The 21379-nt window shown below is 42.4% G+C and overlaps 1 protein-coding gene across 2 annotated transcripts in view; it reads left to right on the forward strand.

The window, feature by feature from the left end:
• LOC120720372 (E3 ubiquitin-protein ligase TRIM21-like) overlaps positions 1-16938 on the forward strand; it is a 33635-nt gene extending 16697 nt beyond the window's left edge. The window contains exons 1-2 of one of the 2 annotated variants that reach the window (XM_040010040.1): positions 12899-13266; positions 15013-16938. In XM_040010040.1, coding sequence (XP_039865974.1) covers positions 15022-16689 — 1668 coding nt within the window. In that variant the 5' untranslated portion in view covers positions 12899-13266; positions 15013-15021 and the 3' untranslated portion in view covers positions 16690-16938. Of the gene's footprint in view, positions 1-12898; positions 13267-15012 lie in introns of those variants that run through there. The other variant, XM_040010038.1, reaches the window with a different exon arrangement.
• The last annotated feature ends 4441 nt before the right edge of the window (positions 16939-21379 follow it).

Genomic DNA, 21379 nt, shown 5'->3' on the forward strand with positions numbered 1-21379 from the left:
ACTCTTTGAGAGTTAATATAGAAACTCTTAACACCAAGTGTTAAATTATCAACTCCAGACAGATTTGGTGTTTAACACTAAATCAGAGTTGACGTACCAACTCTCCAAAAAGAGTTAAATTAACACTCTCTGGTGTGGACCCATATAGACACTTTAATAGTGTTGAAATCAAATCCGACAGTGTTAATTTGGACATGCTGGATTTGCTGTGCACCCAAAGCTGCTGAGAGCCTGAGTGGGGAGCAACAACTCAAACAAACAACAAATCAGTGGAGTTTACTGGTGTGTCATTCCGTTACAATCGAGGTCAGTGGCTTTTTGATTTTTGGCAATCAGGCTGGAGATATTTAAGCCTCACACTGACGTTCCTTCTCCACCAGTTAGTCAGCTACTCCATGTTGGAGCTGGCTTTTATGTCCCTTGGTGTCGTGTGCCTTAGTTTTCCACATCTCTTACTCTACCTTAAGCTCATCCCTTGGACCTCGAACAACTTACCTTCACTCTGGAAATCTCTCCGTGCCTCACCGGCCTGCCATCCCGCTCCATCCAAACCTGTGGAACGTAGATCAGCCAGCTCACACCATCCAACTCACCTGGACTCACACTGCACCTCCCTCAAAGCGTTTTTCACTCCAACTCCCAGTGAGCTATAAATACAGCTAAACTTACCCTCTCCAGTGTTTCCCCTTCTTCTAACTCCGTTCTCCTGACAGCTAGACCTAAGTTGTCACGCTCCAGTTACCCCTCCAACCCAATTTGCCCTTTTGGTCCACAACCACGTTACCAGGTTTCTCATGCCAAGTCACTGTTACATTCTGTGTCACTGTTTTCAGCTACTGCCAAGTGTTAACCTGTGCTACACCAATAAATGTTGTTAAACCCTGCTTCTCCTCCAGGGTTCTGCTCAGTTCTGGCCCTCATGACACGTTCATTTAATCATCAGAATAACAGCACGCTGTTTTAATTTTTATATAAAGAAAGGATCCTGACATCCTGACACTTCCTGAAAAGACAGGAAGTGATGTCACTCTACGCTGCAAAGACAAAACTGGTGGCATAGTCACTGCTTATTTCTAATTTAATGGACAACTAACCGAAACAGAGCACCATGATTAATGTGCAGCAGTCTGATGAAGGTCTCTACTGATGAATTTGGATCATCTCCTCAGAGTTTTCTGAGGGTCAAAGGTCATAACACTGACATCACCTCCTGTATAAAGACAATCTGCTGAGCTGATCATAAACTGACTGAACCAGCTTTATCATGTCTCCTGCAGGTCCTCCAACCACAGCCTCCGTTACAACAACAAACACTCACACCACCTATTCTCCTCCTCCAGCTCTTTCTTCTTCCTCCTCCTTCATCATCACAGTCATGGCTGCTGTGGATTTTCTGGTCGTTCTGGTTTTGGTTCAACTTCTATGAAAGAAACACAGAAGTATGAAGTCTATCAGACACTACATCAGTTCTTCTGGGTGAAGCAGCTGATTTAGCTGATTACACCTGAGACAATCTAAGGCGGCCAACTGGAAGCTGTTTAACAAATACACGTTTACCTGTTTTCTGACAGGTGATGTAAATGTGAGATAAAAACAGAACCAGAGGAAGAGAGCTAAATATTTATATCTGCAAAGAGGTCATTAAGAGTAACTGTGTCTGTTTCTACATTGAAACTGTGACACTAACCTCTGTCCTGAAGGTCATTGACTGAATATTGATCGTGTGAGTCATCACACGAGCAGAGGTGTGAATACAGGCGTAGGTCATTACAGGTGAACAGGTGAAGCCTCCATGAGACATTGATCTCAAGACTACTGACAAACGTGATCTTCTTCACAGTGCTGCTTCAGCTCACTGACGTTTATGTACGTTATGCACAGCTCTCTGAAATCCCACCAACACATTTCATTCAATGTTAGGGTCTCGGCTTTGGACCATCAAAGCACCTCAATTTCAAGACATAATGTGGATTGCACAACACTGGACACTATATTCTTCATTTCCAGTTAATATTTGTACAGCTGCTGTTATTGTGTATATATTTATTTATACTTCTTCATACATTCTTATATAGTTCTATATTGTGTATTGTGTAATTTGTTGTACAGTTATTTTATTTTCAACTTTAATTTATATATTTTATCTTATTCTTTCCCAGTTAAATTTACCCTTCATTCTAATTTGTGTTGTACAGTTATTTCCTTTTTAACCTTAATTTATATTTTATTCCTTCCTAGTAAAATTTACCCTTTTTAATTTTTCATATTTATTTCCTATCTTATTCATAGCCTTTTCCTTTTTTGTTTTCTTTAGGTCACGAGCAGTTGTCCAAGCATTTCACTGCATATCGTACTGTGTATGACTGTGTACATGACAAATAAAATTTGAATTTGAATTTGAAAAATGGACAAATGAACAAAAGCATTTTGTTCTCAGACATTCAGACTGTCTCTAAACATTCTCAGTAAAAAAAAACCCAAATAATCCGAGTTCACTTCAACAGACAGAAACTCTGAAGTGAAAATCAAACTCAGTCCTTCACTCACTCATACACAACAACACTGACGTCGCCACACAGGTGAGAACGAAGGTAGGCTGGGCGTACCTGTATGTGGACTAACCACAGAGGTCCAGAGAATCATGAACAAATGAATTCATCTTTAGAAAGTGAACAAATCCTGACTGTGGTTTGTATTTATGCACCAAACAACAGTTGAGAGCAGCTAGTCTGTTGGGGGTCACTGGGTGGGGTACTCAAGGGTTCTTCATCCAGTGAATCTTTGGAGACTTTAGAGCTCATGTGGACAATGACAGTGAGACCTGGGTGGCGTGACTGGGCACATCATGCGAAGGCCCAGGTCTTTGGGGCCTACAGACACCACAAAAGAAGAAGATCAAATGGAAAACGAATGATGGAAACTGAGGTCAGAGCTGCAGACTTGCTGGTGAGGAGAGGTAATGATCTTCAGGCAAGGCAAGCGCTGTTCAGTCCTCTCCTCATCTTCCTCGTGCTCCTTTGTATATTCCATGTAGCATTAAAGGCACGAATGAGTTTAAACAGGTAAAGTCAGGTAAATGGATCCTGGTTATTGATTCAAAGTGACTAAAGTCAGTAAAGAATAAATGTTTAGGCTTTATTGTGTCAGTCAGACAAACATTAACAGTAACCTGTCTCTTCTATCAGACACAGAGATGAGTGATGACATCAGAAATAAACCTGAGTGCAAACAAAGGGAAATGTTTCTTCTGTGAGCTGTGTGACGTTAGCACTGACCAGCAGAGGGCGTCGGAGTCACATGATTGAAAATAAAGGCATAAATTGTCCAAAATTAACTTTCTTTATTTCTGTTCCCTTTATGTGTCTCCTTTCATCTTGCCTCCTTGTCTCCTCCCTCCTTCCACCATGTCTTCCCCACTCTCACATTCTTACTTCTCCAGTCTCATTGTTCCTTCCTCCTCTATGTATGTCTCCTTCATCGCTTCTTTACTCTTTTTACCCTTCTCTTCTTTCACTTTATCTCCTGCCTCCTCCTATGTTGCCTCTATCTTCTTGTCTCAAAGTTTCCTTCATCCTTCACTCCTCCTTCGTTGCCTACTCTCTCCTTGTCTCAAAGTTTCCTTCATCCTTCACTCCTCCTTCGTTGCCTACTCTCTCCTTGTCTCATTTATTTCACTCTTCTTTATTTTCTTCTTTTCAGTTTCCTCCTTGTCTCTCATTGGTTCCTGCCTCCCTGTCTCCTCCTCCCTTGACTGTGAGGATTCGTGAAGGTGAAACATGTTCAACACAAACTGATTCTCCACACACATCTATGGGCTCAAATTGTGGTCATAAATATTTTGTACTTGTAAATCTGACCGACTAGTTGTGAACTGAGTTTTGTAACCTTGTAAACCAAAATATCTAAAACATTTATGTTTGTGTATCTATAGATGCAAATTGGTGTGTGTGCAAAAAAGATTTGGGTTTTTTTGTTGTTGTTTTTTAAAAGAAAGAAAAGAAAAATAATAATAACAATAACTATTATTGTTACCAGCCTAATAATAATTAGGCTGAAGAACCAACAATTTTAGCCCATAAGAACCATAAGAATGAACTACCTCCAGGACCTGAAGCTCAGTAAAGCACCCCTCCAACAGCCAAACCTATCTGTTCTCTCATTGGATTGTTAAATTTGTGATTGACATGACGTTAACCAATCAGCTGAAAGGAAGAAAAATTCGGTCAAAATTTGTACTTTGAGGTTGTGTGATCCCCTTACAGTCTGAGCACACCCTTCACTCCCCAATATTTAAATATGGGGACCACTACCCGAGTCTGAGAGTCAAGGGCCCCAGATATGCAACGTTACAAAGGCCTGTCAACCAAGTGAGCCCTACAACATCGAGAGCCTTCAGGAACTCAGAGTGAATCCCATCCACACTACAGGCTCTGCCACCAACCAGGTGTTTAATTGTGTGGATGCTTTACACTATTGAGTTCCTGTTTCTCTTTATTCTTTATACTTTATTATTCTAGTTGCTTCCGTACACTTTTTGGCACTTAACTACTTCCACAATTTTCAGCCGATTTTCACCGTTCAAATTTTAAACTATTCTGCTATTTTTTGCTCTTTCCGGCTATATCTTTTGGTATTTTTAACTATTATACTTTTTGAGATATTGAATTTTTTTTGCAATATTTTTGCCCATTGAAATGAATGGAAGACATTATCAATGTGGTCACTTATTTCTGCTCGCCGAGCTGAGCTGTGTTTTAGCTCAGTGAGATGAGCATCCGTTCTCAGACTGGGTGGCCCGGGTTCAAATCCCACTTATGGCAACATTTCTTTCAGTTAACAGTTAAACTTTTTTAACTCTTTTCAACACAAATTTCAGCTTTTTCATCCCTTTTCAGCAGAATTTTCAGTTTTTTCACCACTTTTCAGCACAAATCCCAGCTTTTTCAGCTGTTTTCAGCAAAAACCTCTTTTCAGCAGAATTCTGCTCATTCACCTCTTTTCAGCAGAAATTCTGCTGATTGAACTCTTTTAAGCAAAATTTTCAGAATTTTCACCTCTTTTCTGCCCAAATTCTGCTTATTCACCTCTTCTGCAAAATTTTCAGCCTTTTCACCTCTTATTAGCACAAATCTCAGCTGTTTTCAGAAAAAAAACTCTTTTGAGCAGAAATTCTGCTGATTCATCTCTTTTCTGCAAAGTTTTAGCCTTTTCACCTCTTTTCACCTTAATTCTCTGCAGCTTCTGCTCATTTCAGCAGAATTGTCAGTCTCTCCACCTCTTCTTTGTGAGAAAGAGTTTGGCGCAGTGAGATGAGTAGCTTCCTTGAGACTAGAATGGCCAGGTTCGAATCCTGCTCAGTGCAGCATTTTTTTTTCAACTTTTTCAGCTTTTTTCAGCAGACAGCTTCAGCTTTAAAGCATCCACACTGCATTTTCACAGGAAATGCAAATTTTTCTAGTTGCCTCATTGATTCCAGACTCACTTCCCTTACAGAAGATCATCTGTGGGATTAGGACGGCTTGAAAAAGTCTTCATACCCCTTGAAAATTTACAGCCAGGACACCCAGAGCCACTGGGACACTGATGGGAACTTATAACACAATGAAAACATGAAAATTACATGATGTTAACATAAAATGATTAACACTCTGTGACACTCCATGTGATTTTGAATCTCTTTGCACTGACCTCCACCTTTGACCCACTGAACCTGCAGTTCCACTCTTGACTGACCCAGTTCTACTCCAAACTTACGGATGGTGCAAGTGTAGCTGCCGCTGTCAGACAGCTGAAGCTTTGCCAGATTAAGAGTGAGTCTCCGGTTTCCAGAGCGTCGGGATTCATGGATGTTTGGCCGCTGAACTGCTCATTTTGGTTCTGAAGGTCATCGCCTTCTCGTCGATGCAGGTGCACTGTGGAGGGATTGAGGTCATAGCGACTCCACACAGCTGTGGATTCTTTTTCTTCAAAAGTTGGAAACTCACAGGGCAGGAGAACAAACTCCGCCCCCTCTAGTACCTCCACTCTTGAGGCACACTGGGAAACTGAGGAGACAGACGTAGACAAAGACCTTATTGATCCCACATAAAAATAGAAAAAATAAATAATAAAAAGATTCTGTGCAACTATATGCAGAAAAATAACACAAGATGTTTTATGTGCACATAAAGTGCAGGCAGTGATAGTTATACACACATATTTATAAACAGTGTTCATCCTGTTTATAATGTTACAGCCTGGCTTCTGTCAGGATGAAGGACCTGTGATAGCGCTCCGTCCACAGTCTCCATCCACAGTCTCCATCCACAGTCTCCGTCCACAGTCTCCGTCCACAGTCTCCATCCACAGTCTCATGCAGGGATGAGAGATGTTGTGCATAATAGCCCACCCACCTCCTTTATGGGGTCTAGGGGACTGTCCAGGACAGAGCTGGCCCTCTTCACCAGGCTATTTAGCTGTTACCTGCCCCTCTCTCTGCTGCCGCCTCCACAGCAGAGCTCTGGATAAAAGATTGCAGACATCCTCAGTAATGTCCTGCAGACTTCAGCCTGTCAGCACAGTCGACTTTGGTCCTGGTGCCGAGTTTGAGTGTTTTCTGAGCAGTCCAGGTTATTGTTAAGGTGAACACCCAGTAGCTTGTACGTGGTGACCACCTCCATGCCCAAACTTTGGATGAGGTGTGGTTTACTCGGGAGGTTGACCACCACCTGCTTCGTCTGATCATTTGCCTCAGATACACATCCAAGGATGGCTGTATCAACGGATTCAGTTTATCTGCCCACCAGTGACAGATGTGGATTCTACATGCTCAAAGACTATTTCCAAGACGTTTCTCCTGTCTATAATAATGCCGTGTGTGTGTGTGTGTGTGTGTGTGTGTGTGTGTGTGTGTGTGTGTGTGTGTGTGTGTGTGTGTGTGTTTACCTTTGCTGTTTTTATATTTTGTCTGTCATCTCTCCCCCTTGCCTGTGATATTTTACCCACTGACTGTCTTACTGTTCAGAACTCTGGCCTGGATTAAAGCTGGACTTCAGTTTCAGTGTGTTTGTGTTTGAGTCCCGTCATTGTTTTAAAAGAAATGAGAGGACTACAGTTCAGTTTTTTCTCATTTACATACTTCTTATGGTAAAAGTCTGGTGCAAACATACACTTGGTCCTAAAACAAAAAACAATTCTCTCTTTTGGCTTTAACTATGCGAGAATAACCTGCGGCATTTGAGAACTTATCTTCCAGATCAACATGCACAAACCTGTCTGACTGTTTCTGTAAGCAAAACCAGTGTGTGTGTGCTTGTGTAAATATGTGTGTGTGTCATAAGTGTAAAAGAAACTTTTTGTACCGTACAGGAGGATCACAAACAAATCCAAAATCTTCATGTTGCTATACATAGAGTAGACATCTACAAAGTTAATCTTCAACCTGAACCGACTAAGAGATTAAATAATCCTGCCAAGAAGCCAAAGGTGTTTTCTGGCTGCTCTCCATGTCACACATCACACCTGTGGATTGCTTTCATTCAGGAAGAGGAAACACTTTTTTAAAAGCAGGAGGAGGAGGAGTGTTCACAAAAGCCTCAGCCAGTAAAGAAGAAACTGTTTGAATGAAAGAAGCATTCATTAGAGTAAAAACCTAAATAACCTATTTGCACATTTAAAAACTTCCTGCTTCAAATCTGAGATTTTAATCTGTTATGCATAACTTTAATCATGACACTTTTTCAACATGAATCACTAAAATAAATGTTTCCAGTTTTGGATCTGTTGATTCCCACTCTCTTTTAACTATTTTCCCACCATCTAAGTGCATCTAAGCACAGCTGGGATTGATCTTTATTTTCACTTCTCTTTAAATGTAACTTTTAATCATAAATATTATAGGATAGATTTAAATTCTAGTTACAAAACTGAAGAAAACGGCAAAAACAACAACAAAAAATCTAGAAGAAGAAGAAGAAGAAGAAGAGTTTAAAACTCAGAAAGAGAAGAAGCCTGCCTAATGTGCAAGGGCAGATCGTTCCACAACTTTGGAGCTGCTACAGCCAAAGCAAATTAATGCTTACTAAGGGAGTGGGAAGGTGTATATGGCTGTTGCATCTCAGAGAGGTGGGGGCAGGCTATAAGAGATTTAAAAACAAATAGAGAACTTTAAGAAGGACCCTAAAACGTACAGGTAGTGTCATGGTCTCCGTGCCTGCCCGGCCGGCCCACAAGGCTGCATGTGGTGTTTGGTTTTCTCTCTCTCTGCCTGGGCGGAGCTCACTGTGGGCTCCTGCCCTTGGCCCACACACCTGACAACAATCAGCTGTCACTATTTGAGGCTGGAACACAGATCCTCTCATCGCTGGATGATTGTACTACAGACGTTAGTGATTCTCCCAGCTCCTGTGAACCTGTGCTTGAGTATACCTGTGATTCGTGATTTGTGAGTGACTTCCCTTTCCTCTGCTACAGACTTTCCTCCCCGGACCTCCCTGTCGTGTGAGCGTGTGTGAGTTTGGGCAAGAAGACGTGAGCGAGTGTGAGAGAGCTTCCCTGTGATTCCCTGGAGTTTGGATTTTCCCTTCACTGTATATATCGTGCACTGGTGCTGTAAATAAACTGTTTTTGGAGACGTCACACCGCTCTGCTCTTGAGTTCCTACTACCAGTTTGTGACAGGAAGTCAGTGAGTGAAATTAAAATGGGGGTAATGTGCTCAGACCTTTTTGTTCCAGTTAAAAGATGTGCTTCATAACCTGCAGACGCCTAACAGATGCATCACTAACCCCACTATAAAGTGCGTTACAATAATGGAGTCTAGAAAATTCCCACATGTGGGACTAATAAAGGTACATCTTATCTCATCTCTTATCTTAGATGTAACAAAGACATGGATTACTGTCTCAAAAAGCTGCTCTGATAAGAGGGGCTTTATTTTTGCCAGTTGTCTCAAATGAAAAAAAAAGACAGATTTTACAACAGCTCTGACCTGGCTTTCAACTTCATCATCTGCCTCCATTTAAACTCCCAGGTTAGTGGTGATTGGTTTAACAAACTGTGCCAGCAAACCAAGATCCATAGTAGTGGTCTCAGAAGTGCCACCAAAAACCATCACTTCTGTTTTCTGCTCATTAAAATGTAAAAAGTTCAAAGGCACCCAGTCCCTTATTTCATCAAGACATCTGAGCAGAGGGCCTACTGAGAAACCATTTATCTTTTAAGTGGGAAACAAATCTGGGAGTCATCGGCAAAACAGTAGAAAGAAATCCCATGTTTCCTGAAAATATACTCGGGTGGTATCAGATATAAGGAGAAAAGAAGCGGGCCTAAAACTGAACCCTGTGGAACCCCACATTGAAAAGAAGCAGCAGAGGATACAAACTCACCAAGTTTCACAGAGAAAATTTGGTCTGCCAATTAGGATCTGAACCACTGCAGTACTCCTAACACCCACCACCTGCTCTAAACTGCAAATTAAAATCTTATGATCCACTGTATCAAAGGCAGCTGTTAAATCTAAAAGCACGATCATAACACAGTCATGTGATGCAGTTCCTAAAAAAATTATTAAAAACTCTTAAAAGGGCAGATTCTGTACTATGCAAAGCTTTAAAACCAGATTGAAAAACTTCCCAAATACAACATTTTTCTAAAAATGGATATTCATGGCTTGTAAACTACCTTTTCAAGAATTTTTGAGATAAAACTCAATTTGGAAATAGGTCTGTAATTTGCAGTCATTTCAGGATGTGAATTCCAGTAATACTGTAATATTTGCTGACACCTGAAGTTCATCCTTCTTCCGTTTACGTTCAGCTCTCTACACTTTCTTCTGGCTTCACAGGAGCCTTCATTCAGCCATGGTTCAGATATGGCTTTTACTTATCTAAGATTAAGGAATCCCAACAGCCACTTCATAAATGTATGGCACAGCATAGAAGAGCCACCTCCACGGGACAAGACTCAGCAGTCCATCTGCATCTAAAGGACAAAGGTCACTCTTTTGAGGATGCCAAAGTTCACAAGCCATCTATGTCCACTGTGAGTGACCATCTTTGAACAGAGGCGGTGGTTTATGACACCAACTATCAGCCATCTATAATCCAGTTTTGAGATCCTTCCCAGACGCCTCAACGGCCACTCACACCCTGGGCCATCTGACCTCAGGAAATCACATGATAGGGTGGCGTTAGGTTTCACAATGAACTCACCCAAAAACCTTGGCTGATTGTGACCTACACCCGTTTTCACGCCATTGTCCCTCTTGGGGGGACACTCCCACAGGGCTTAAATCTGGGATTTTCCACGGTTCGACCCTAGAACTGAAGAAGCTTCGCGGATGAAACGTCTTCAAGAAACAGCTGTGAGGACAGAGCAACTCCTTGGTAAATAATGCACTTGATGGTGACTCATGAAGGTCCTTGCAGTCCAGTTGATCTTGCGCACTTCCAGGATCCCTGTGTGAGGCACAGAGTCATAGGCTTTCTTGTAGTAAATGCAGGTGGTGCAGATGTTGGTCAGTGTAGTTTTCCTTTGTGTGCCCCACTCACATATTAATCCTTATTCCTCTTTGTTGCTATGCCTAACAGGAACTTATATGAAGTACCGAGGTATTCGGGTGAGACCACTTGCTTCTTGGGATCCTTTGGCATCAGGGCTGTCTCCGGCCTCCACTACATAGCACTGAGGCGGCACTTTTAAGGATTTTTAACGCTATTCTTTTAACTCTGGACTCTGGCAGCCCTGCTGCCCTTTTATTGTTGGACTTGTAAGCAGCTTTTGACACGGTCGACCATGACATCCTGTTATCACGGCTAGAATTTCATGCTGGCCTAAAAGGATCTGCCTTACAGTGGTTTCGGTCCTATCTGTCAGAAAGGTTTTTTTTATGTCAGTATGAGCCCCCACAACTCCAAAATAGCCCCTCTTAAATACGGTGTACCTCAAGGCTCTATTTTGGGTCCTGCCCTGTTCGCACTCTATTTGTTGCCATTGGGCTCCATCTTCTCACGGTACAGCATTTCATTTCATTGTTTTGCTGATGATTTGCAGATTTATCTACCTTTAAAAGCAGGGTCAGACCATCCCCAGCTCTTATTACGCTGCCTTGATGATGTCAAACAGTGGTTGTCATTAAATTTTTTAAAGCTAAATGAAAATAAAACTGAGGTTGTCATTTTTGGCAACTTTAATCATATCGACAGCACTCTGGGCCCCTTTCCTCGTATTGTAAAACACATGTAAAAAACCTCGGTGTCTACACTGATGGTTCTTTTAAATTGAATAAGCAGGTGAGTGCAGTAGTTCAGTCCTGTTTTTTTTAGTTAAGACAGCTAGCCAAGGTAAAGCCATCCCTTCCGGCTAATGTCTTTGAGCGTGTTATTCACCTTTTTCTTACTTGCAGATTGGACTACTGCAATTCATTGTATTATGGTCTAGATCAGGCCACCATCCATCATCTTCAGATGGTTCAAAATGCAGCTGCTCGCCTGCTAACTGGTACCAAACGGAGAGAGCATATAACTCCACTTTTAGCTTCTTTACACTGGCTTCCTGTCTCCTACAGGATCCAATTTAAACTTTTACTTTTTGTTTTTAAGTCACTTAACGCCCGAGCCCCTCCTTACCTGTCTGAGCTCCTCTCTGCCTATGCTCCAGGAAAAACCACGAGGTCTAGCTCAAAACTAATGTTGTCCATCCCACGGACTAACCTCAAATCCTGTGGTGATAGATCCTTCTCTGTGGCAGGTCCCAGACTTTGGAATAGTCTCCCCTTAAATATTAGATCTGCAAAAACACTTGAGCAATTTAAATCTTTACTAAAGACACATTTCTATGCCCTGGCTTTTAACACACTATGACCCAAGCATTTTTGCATTTTGATCTTATTTGAATCAGTTTAGTTATTGTTTTAATTCTTTTACTGTCCTATTATTGTTTTTTATTGTTATTATTGTATTACATTGTTGCTTTTTAATACCATTTTTATATTGTTAAGCACTTTGTGCAGCATCGGCTGTTTGAAATGTGCTATATAAATAAATTTGACCTTGACCTTAAGGTAGGAGCCAAAAAGGGTGTAGTTTGTGTGTGAGCACCCGTGTGTACACCTGTGAGCATGGACGCGCTTGTTTTTAAAAGGTTCCTTCATGTAATGATCTGTTAGAGGGTGTGGGGGGTGTGGGGGGGCCGCAGCCCCGTCCTCCAGGGCATGAAGCAGGTATGGAGGAGATCAAAACTCCAGACATCCAGAGGCCCCCAGAACACAAGAGACCAAGGAAGACCAACAGAGGGGCAGCCGCGCCACTGTCCCAGAAAGAGCTGAGGAGAGTCCCAGATGAGGGCTCACTCAGCAGCCGCGGAGCAGAAGCCAGGGGGGGTTGCAGTGACGCGCCCGTGAGCTCCGCCGGCAGCCAGCTGTGCCTGAGTGACCGAGCCTCAGGCCAAGGGGCCGGGGGCACCCCACCCCCGAAGTGGCCCGAGCAAGCCCCAGGCTCCAGGCCCCGATAAGCACCCACCAAGGAGTGAGCCGGTGTGTACCTGGACGCCCATCCCCGGACACAAAGAACCACCAACGCACCGACGTCTGAGGGCGTCTGCCACCGGATATGAACTTTTTTCAAGACAGTGAATCTTGAAACCAGAGAAAAAATAGAGAGTTTTAACTTGTTCCATTGGCAGATTTTTTTCACTTATTTCAAGCTAAATTATTTATTAGAAACAAAGTGAATAATATTATTTTATTATCACGTTGATGCAGCACATGGTTCAGTCAGCTTTGTATAAACACGTGTTAGAAATGTTCTTCAATCAGCTCTTTTTACTCTCATTTCACAGCCAGTACTTTTTACTTTTACTTGAGTAAAGAAGTTGAATTAGTACTTGGAGTATTTTTAACAGTAGTACTTCTACTTCAGTACAGACTGTGTGTACTTTTACCACCTGTGTCTGAGACCTCCTTCAGGGTCCACCTGAAGCTCTCAGTCTGCTGTGGAAAAAGGAAATCCAGGTGAGTTTCTCCTGATCACCTGAGGCCGTCATTACTGTGTGAACCCACACACCACTCCTCACTCCTCCCACCCGCTGCACACAGTCACTGAGTACAGACCGGCTGATTCCTGTAAAGGGAGAGGCAGGAAGAGGCGGAGCAACACCTGAAAAACAAGAAGCTCAACGTCATTTTGCAGAAGTGAAAGTGTGAGAGAGCAGCAGCAGAGCTGCAGTCGAGTCCTGTTTGTCTCTAAAAGAAGATTCACTGGAGTCCATCAGGTTTCTCTCAGCAACAGTGGTGAGTGCAGCTGATCACACTTCCTGCTTCTACACAAATCTTCACTCTGTTCACTTCATCAGGGTCTAGAGCGCCACCTCATTTCTCCATGGTGCCACTTAGGCTACGTCCACACTCGCCCGGATAGATTTGAAAACAGCGCTCCGCGTCCACACTGGTGTTTTCAGTCGTTTTCACAGAGTTGTGCGTCCACATTAAGACGGCTGAAAACATTTACGCTCCAGTCCTGCGCATGCGTGAAACGCAAGACGATTCGACCGGTCTCATTTCTGTCTGCCGCTTATTCACTTTCCAGCTGTTTGAAACGTCGCGGCAAAAGGTGGAGGAGAAAAAAAAACAAACAGAAAATTATACATTTATTGTTCTCGTGTGTTATCGGACGGGATCATTTTAACAAACCGAGGACATTTTCCTGATAATTATCTGTATCCTCCTGTAACTTTACTGTTTAAAGAGCTAAAACCTCCAACACTTCAGGATCAATAAGTCCTTATAAGACGTGTTTGTGAGCTAAAAATCAAGAATGTGGGATACTGTTTGTCTGTGTCAGCCAAACAACTTCACATCTTTGTAACGACTGTTAAAAAGATGTTCATCCTGTTGATCCTGTTCATCTGGACGCTGCACTGTACAGCAGACACGACGTTGTTCAGTTTGTGTTTGAGATGAACCAGTTTGTGTCTGAGTGTGTTGCTGGGTCTCCACCAGTTACTCTGACAACTGAAGGTTCAAGATTTTTATTTTGACATTTGCACACAGGACCAACAGTCCATGCACAGTGGAATACTTGTGCAGAGCTTTCCAAGTCAAATCACACTTTAACAATATAAAGACAGAAAAAGCAGAAGGATAGAAATGAAGTCCGGAGTAGGGTAGTCGTACTATTTTCTATATACAAAGAAAAAGAAGAAAATGTACAGAGAGTGTGTAGTTCTCTACCTCTTATCGCACTCACAGTATTGCACATTTTTTCCACAGATCTGTTTCACAAGTCTGTTGTGAGTGTGTTGCCCGATGGTCAGTGAACCGATGATACATTCAAAGTGAGGTTAAGTAGTGCTGTGTTATTTTAAGTGTTCAGTGTGTTTTTGTTTGCCGTCAGTCTGACAGTTGTGGGGAAGAAGCCGTTGAAGAATCGTGTTCTGTGTGTGATGCTGCTGTCCGCTCTGTTGTGTCTGAGATTGTATGTGCAGCTTTGTATGTGCAGGTCCATGGATGCAAGTGTTGTTCCCATAATCCTCTCTGCAGACTTTCTGACTCTGCAGAGCCTTCCTCTCTGTCTGTGTAGTGTTTCCATACCACACAGTGATGCCTGCGGTGAGGATGCTGTCTATCAGTCCTCTGCAGGCCTGGGTGAGAGGGTGGTGGTTCATGCCGGCTTTCCTGAGTAGCCGAATGAAATAAAGCCTTTGCTGGGCTTTTTTCACAGTTGCTGTAGTGTTGAGAGTCCAGCTCAGGTCTGATGTAACCTGCAGTCCCAGGAATCTGTGGCTGTTTGCCCTCTCCACCTCCGTCCCTTTGACGATAAGAGGTTGCAGGGGAGGGAGTTCTTCCAAAAGTGCAGTATTCATTCCTTGGTCCGTGTTGAGGATGAGGTGAAGAAGCTTCTGTGATGAGTAGAAACTTAAAGAAGTCCAGACGCTTTTCTCTCCAAGCTCCTCAGACTACTGACGCTTGTTTCTCTCTTTGTAAAAATGAAATCTAAAGTGAATCTTGAATCAAATGTTTCTTTTCTTTCTCCCTCAGAGTGCAGACATGTCTGCTGCCAGCAATCTGCGATCTGAAGATCAGTTTCTGTGCTCCATCTGTCTGGATGTGTTCACTGATCCAGTCTCTACACCATGTGGACACAACTTCTGCAAAACCTGCATCAGTCAGCACTGGGACACTAATGGCAGAAAGAAGTGTCCTATGTGTAACAGAGTGTTCAAGAGACGACCTGAACTAGACATCAACACTTTGTTCTCTGAGATGGTTGCTCAGTTCAGACGTGAAGCTCAGCAGAAAGCCAGCAGCAGCAGCTCAGAGCAACAAGCTGCCAAACCAGGAGAAGTTCCCTGTGACGTCTGCACTGCAACCAGACTGAAGGCCCTGAAGTCCTGCCTGGTGTGTCAGACCTCCTACTGTCAGACTCACCTGGAGCCTCATCTGACACTGAAACGTCTGAAAAGACATCAGCTGGTTGATGCTGTGGAAAACCTGGAAGGCAGGATGTGCACGAAGCACGATAACCTTCTGCAGCTGTTCTGTAAGACCGACCAGACATGTGTCTGCGTGCTCTGCTCTGTTTTAGACCACAAGAACCACAAGTTTGTTCCTCTGAGAGAAGAATATGAAGGGAAGAAGGCAGAGCTGGAGAAGACAGAGGCTGAGATTCAGCAGATGATCCAGAAGAGACGACTGAAGATTCAGGAGATCACAGAGTCGGTGAAGATGAGTAAAGATGCTGCAGACAGACAGAAAGCAGGTGTTCAGGTCCTCACGGCTCTGATGGAGTCTGTTGAGAGACGCCTGAAGGAGCTCATGAAGGAGATCGAAGACAAACAGGAAGCTACAGAGAAACAGGCTGAAGGTCTCATCAAAGATCTGGAACAGGAAATCTCTGAGCTGATGGAGAGAAGCTCTGAGGTGGAGCAGCTCTCACGCTCTGAAGACCACCTCCACCTCCTCCAAAGCTTCTCCTCCCTGAAAGCTGCTCCACCCAGCAAGGACTGGACAGAGGTCAGAGTTCATCCACCATCATATGAGGGGACTGTGGGGAGAGCTGTGGCTCAGCTGGAGGAGACAGTCTGGAAACCCATGAAGAAGAAGCTGTTAGAGGCTGAGCTGCAGAGGGTGCAGCAGCATGAGGTGGATGTGACTCTGGATCCTGATACAGCTCATCCTGCTCTCATCCTGTCTGATGATGGAAAACAAGTGCACTGTGGTGATGTGAGGAAGAAACTTCCAGACAACCCAGAGAGATTTTCTCAGTGTGGTATGGTTTTAGGAGAGCAGAGTTTCTCTTCAGGCAGATTTTACTTTGAGGTTCAGGTTAAAGGAAAGACTGAGTGGACTTTAGGAGTGTCCACAGAGTCGATCAACAGGAAGGGACAAATTACACTCAGACCTCAGGATGGTCTCTGGACTGTGAGGCTGAGAAATGGAAATGAGTACAAAGCTCTTGCTGGTCCTCCAGTCCGTCTCTGTCTTCATCCTGGTCCTGAGAAGGTGGGGGTGTTTGTGGATTATGAGGAGGGTCTGGTCTCCTTTTATGATGTAGGTGCTGCAGCTCTGATCTACTCCTTTACTGGCTGCTCCTTCACTCACAGACTCCACCCATTTTTCAGTCCCTGTAACAATGATGGAGGTAAAAACTCTGCACCTCTGATCATCTGTCCTGTCAATCAAACTGATCAACGACTGATTTTATTGGATGAATGATTGATTTTTCTTGAAGGGAACAAATGAACATGTTGAGTGTAAATCCTCTACAGTCTCCATGTTTCTATAGAATCTGATCATCAGGACTCTGATTCACACTTTGATTCTCATGGAGTTTGATTTGAACAGAAGAAAAGTTGAATCAGGAAATGTTCCCACTGATGGAGACTCGAGCTGAAGAGCAAATATCAGAGAACAAATGTCCAAAAGCTTCATTTACAATAAAGTTTGTTCAATGCTTTGAGTGAATCCAGACTCATGTGTGGCTGTTATACGGAGCATCAGAGTCCAGCTGAGTTATGTTGGATACAAACTGCTTATTTTGGCTCTGTGAGGAGTTTTGTTCACTGAAAACTGATGAGACGGATAATATTCAAAGAACTCTGTAGAGATTCATGCATCCATGTTCTCCACCTGCAGGTGTGGAGGAGAAAGGTGGAGCACAGACTGCTGCATCCTTCCAGTCACATCATTTTGATGATTATATTTGCACTGTTGTGATGATTTGGGTTAAAGACAAACAGAGTTGAACGGCTGCAGTCACAGCATGAAGACGATGCTGAAGCTGAGCTGTCAGTGAACATGTTTCACTGTGATTTGATTTGAAGAATAGAAAGTGTGTGTGGCTGCTGACAGCTGCAGTCTCTGCTAGTCTGCATAACACACACACAACTTTCCCCCTGAGGCAACGATGCAGCAACAACACAAAGAACAGCTGCAGACACACACACACACTGTTAAAGAACACTTTACTGTTTAAGGCAGAATTCCTCAGTAACAATGATTTGAGTCTACTGTGTCTACTGTGGTTTCCAACATACAATCTACTGAAACATGTTTTTCTTTCTGCCGTACAAACTATTTGATCACAACATCTTTGCTTTTTTCCTCCAATCGTTTATTCTGATTATTTTATTTAGTTTAACTAAGAAAAGCTTAAAATTTAACTCTTAACCTGATTTAAACGTTTAATTTCTCATTAACTCAGACTTTTAATTTATTTCCTTGTTTAATGTATTATTTCTTTATCCTTGTTTAAGTTTTGCCGATCCTTTCTGTGTAACCTGTTTAATCTGACCTTTGACCTTTAAATTTTAACTTAACAGTACTCTTGTTTTGACCTTTGACCTCTTTATTCCTTATAACCAAAAAAACCCTTTTATCTGATATTTTCACCTTATTGATTGATTATATATATCTATTATATTTTCTCACCTTATTTTGACCTTTGACCTATGTCCTTGTTAGCCTTGATCTTCCTTCATCAAAGGTGAAATTTCTTTCACCTTTGAACTTAAAGCTTAAATCAAACCTTTGTTAAAAAGCTTCTTACCAACTTGTAATTCCAACTTTCTGCATTAAACACGTATCTTATCATATAAACACTGGATCACTGAGAGAACTTTAGGCAGAACCAAATGAAGCAGCTGACCTCGTCAAACTCACAGCGACAGTAACTGACAGTGAATTATTTTAATCGTCTTCATTGTATTTGTTAGAAACATTTATTTTCCTTTAATTGGACTTTGGTTAAGTTAAATCCGATGTATTAACCGACCTTTGAGGTGAAGTGCAGCTGCGAAGAACGCTACGGCAGGCAATGAGGTGCGTTTAATGTCGCTCTGTTAATTTGAGCGTCCATAAACTGAATGTCTTATTTTTTCTTACTTTATTATTGCTAATTTATTGGAGAATTTGGCCATTTAATTAAGACAGATTTTATGTTGTTGGTGGTAAAGATCTGGATGGATGTTTTATTTTATTCTGTGTTTCTATTTTTCAGTTTTACTTTTCAAGACTTGGTGAATTGCCTTTTTCTACTTTTTGTTTAGTTTTGTTAAAATTAGCAGCAGTGAGAAGTGTTGTTGTCGGTCTTGAATATATTTGATGTAGCCCATACTGTTAAGGTAAGTGTCATGTTTTTAGTTGTTAGTCTGATGAAGAATCTTTTATTTTTCTCCAAAAGTTGATTGTGTTTATCTGGACATAGTGTTTTTCAGGTCCAGCTGAATGCAGGTTTCCCAGTCTTATACGTGTCAGGAGCATCAGCACAGCTGAAATGCATTTTTCCTAAGCACCGCGTCTCTGTGGCTTTTAAACCCCAAAACACGCTAAAACAAAAATGGGTCCACCCCAAGGATGGGGTCCCCCGGTGTAGTAACCTCGTTTCTTCGAACATCGACGTTCATTCAGGAAACCACAGCTGCTAGTTGCACTCACCACACGTTTGTCTAATCTGCCTATTATGTAGCCTTCACTTCCTTTAATAAGAGCAAATTTTCCACTATAAACACAGAGTCTAACAAAAGACTGGAGACTGTTTTGGTCATTTCCCTCAGAGTTTGTATGTTTTGTTGTTTTTCTGGTGATGAGCTTCAAACAGCAGCAGGTTGAGACTCAAATAGAACCTAATAAAATCGTGAAGCTATTCATTGCTCATGTAATCCATCAGGGAGTCACTTTAATATCATTACATTGTTTGCTTTTAGTAAATGTGGAAATTGAATATGAATTCATTTTATGTTTTTCTTTTCTTTTTTATTTCTTAATACCTAACTGCTGTACCTGTACTGCCCGTATCGCTGCAGATATACTGTATAGCCACTCAAAACTGATGTTCAGATAGAGGGTGGGAGCTGCCTGTTTTCTCTCTCCACTATAGTTCCTGACAATTTTATTAGTTTGGGCGACCTTTACATGTAGGTTGTTGGGATCACAGCAGAGATAGAACAGAGGGGACATGGTGTTTGTTAAATGTCCGAATGGCCCAGGTGGAAGAAGCTGTTAGTGAATCTGGAGATGTGGGACCTGAGGTACCAACATACAACTGTAAAAAATGACGGATTCCACCAAAGAGTCACAGAAGGTCTTCAAAGCGCTCCCTGGACTCCAAATGACCTCAGCCGCCTCAGCAACTGCGTTTTCTAAGGACAGCGCTAGCAAACGCTCTCCACTTGCGAGTGAAAAAGAAAAAACACCACTTCCCTTCCTTATTCATGTTGAAGTGTACCATGTCCACCAATCAAAAAATGATATGGCAACATGTGGCGTTTGGTTGTTTAGGAAGAGGGAGAAGTTTTAGGAGTGACACCAATGAGAGAGAGAGAGCGAAAGAAAGAGAGAGAGCGAGTTTTCACATGTGAGAGATTAGTGACGTTTAGTGTGTTTGGAGGCTGTAGTTAGTGTGTTATGAAGTTATTGGGTTTTTGTGAGTTATACTAGTGAATGTCACAGGTTGCTGTCAGACCTTGTGGTGTTCTCCTGTTTTATAGTGGACAGGACCTATTCTTTGGGAGTTGCATGAATACTTTGTGTGCCTTCTTATTTGATGCAACACACCTGATTGTTCTGTAAATAGTTTGAAATGATTGTGCAAAAAATCTGAGGCCTTGGCTGCATTTTGGGGTAAATAGCAACATTTTACTTTGTTGTTTGCATCATTTTTAAAAATGTGTAATTTCTATTTGCATTTCAAGTTATGAAAGGTATTCATTAAACATGTTTATGTTTTTTTTTTCTTTAACTGTTTGCCACTCGGATTATTCAAGAGGTTGAAGATACTATTACATACGGAGAGAACTCCACACCGGGTGTAGGCTTGCATGACTAAGAAACTATTTGAGGCAATTTTGTGAAGTTTGAGGTTGGACTCGGCTGCACATGTGTGCTTAAGCCGATCGATGGCTGCAGCCTCTGTGGGAACTGAAATCAGCCCGTCATCGATGCAGAAGTGTCTCTCGACAAAGTGTCTTGTGTCTGCTCCAAAGTTTGTCTCGCCTTCCCAGGTGGCTCGTCATAGCTAATAGATGGTTACTACTGGTGACGGGCTATTACCAAAAATATGCACCCAGGCGTGGTCTTCCTGCACCTTGTCACATGAGTAGAAGTAATCAACAAGTTTTTATTCATTTTTATTCTTATGAGCACGAGAGAGAGAGAGGGGGGGGGCAGGTACACAGTCACTAAAGATGAATAGCACAGCATTTAGTTGAATAGACGTTAAAAGAGAAGGTGTTTCAACAGCTGTTGTCTACACCCTTGACACAGGAGAACAGAAGACTTCACCACCAGGACCTCCCCACCAACTGGGTGTCACCAACGTTCTCACAACACCTAACTGTGACCTACACAGATAACCAGTGTGCAGCTTTGAAATATAACATCCAGAGTCTATGTGACAAATGGCTAAACAAGTGCCATCATAGCAGGGTGAAGGGTGAACATGGTAACATAGAAGATGCTCTCCCAGGCCTATTACTGCCTTCTGGTCATAATGTCCAATGTCTTTCAGTGACCTCTCACCTTTAATATCCTATGACCTTCATTGACCTCTGACCTTCAGTGACCTCTGACCTCCTGTTGCAGGTGTGTGTGTGCTGCTGCTGTCTGCACTGACTGTTTGTGCAGGTGAGTAGATGAAGTGCAACATGGTCCAGGGCCCTATTTCAGGAAGCCGGTTTAGTGCAAACTCTGAGTAAGTATACCCTGAGTTAACGAAAACTCTGGGTTTTCGGTTTCACAAAGCGAGTTTAGATTAATCCCGAGTGAGTTACTATGACGACACACTCCGTGAAGCTCTCCGCCGGGAGAGAGTGATTAGAGCGCGTTTGGACATTTTATCATTTCCTGATGATTTTCTGTGTGAACGTTACCGTTTTTCAGCACAATCTATAAGTTATTTGAATAACAT

This window comes from Simochromis diagramma, unplaced genomic scaffold, assembly GCF_900408965.1.
Source record: "Simochromis diagramma unplaced genomic scaffold, fSimDia1.1 OVJJ01000580.1, whole genome shotgun sequence".
Lineage (NCBI taxonomy): Eukaryota > Metazoa > Chordata > Actinopteri > Cichliformes > Cichlidae > Simochromis > Simochromis diagramma.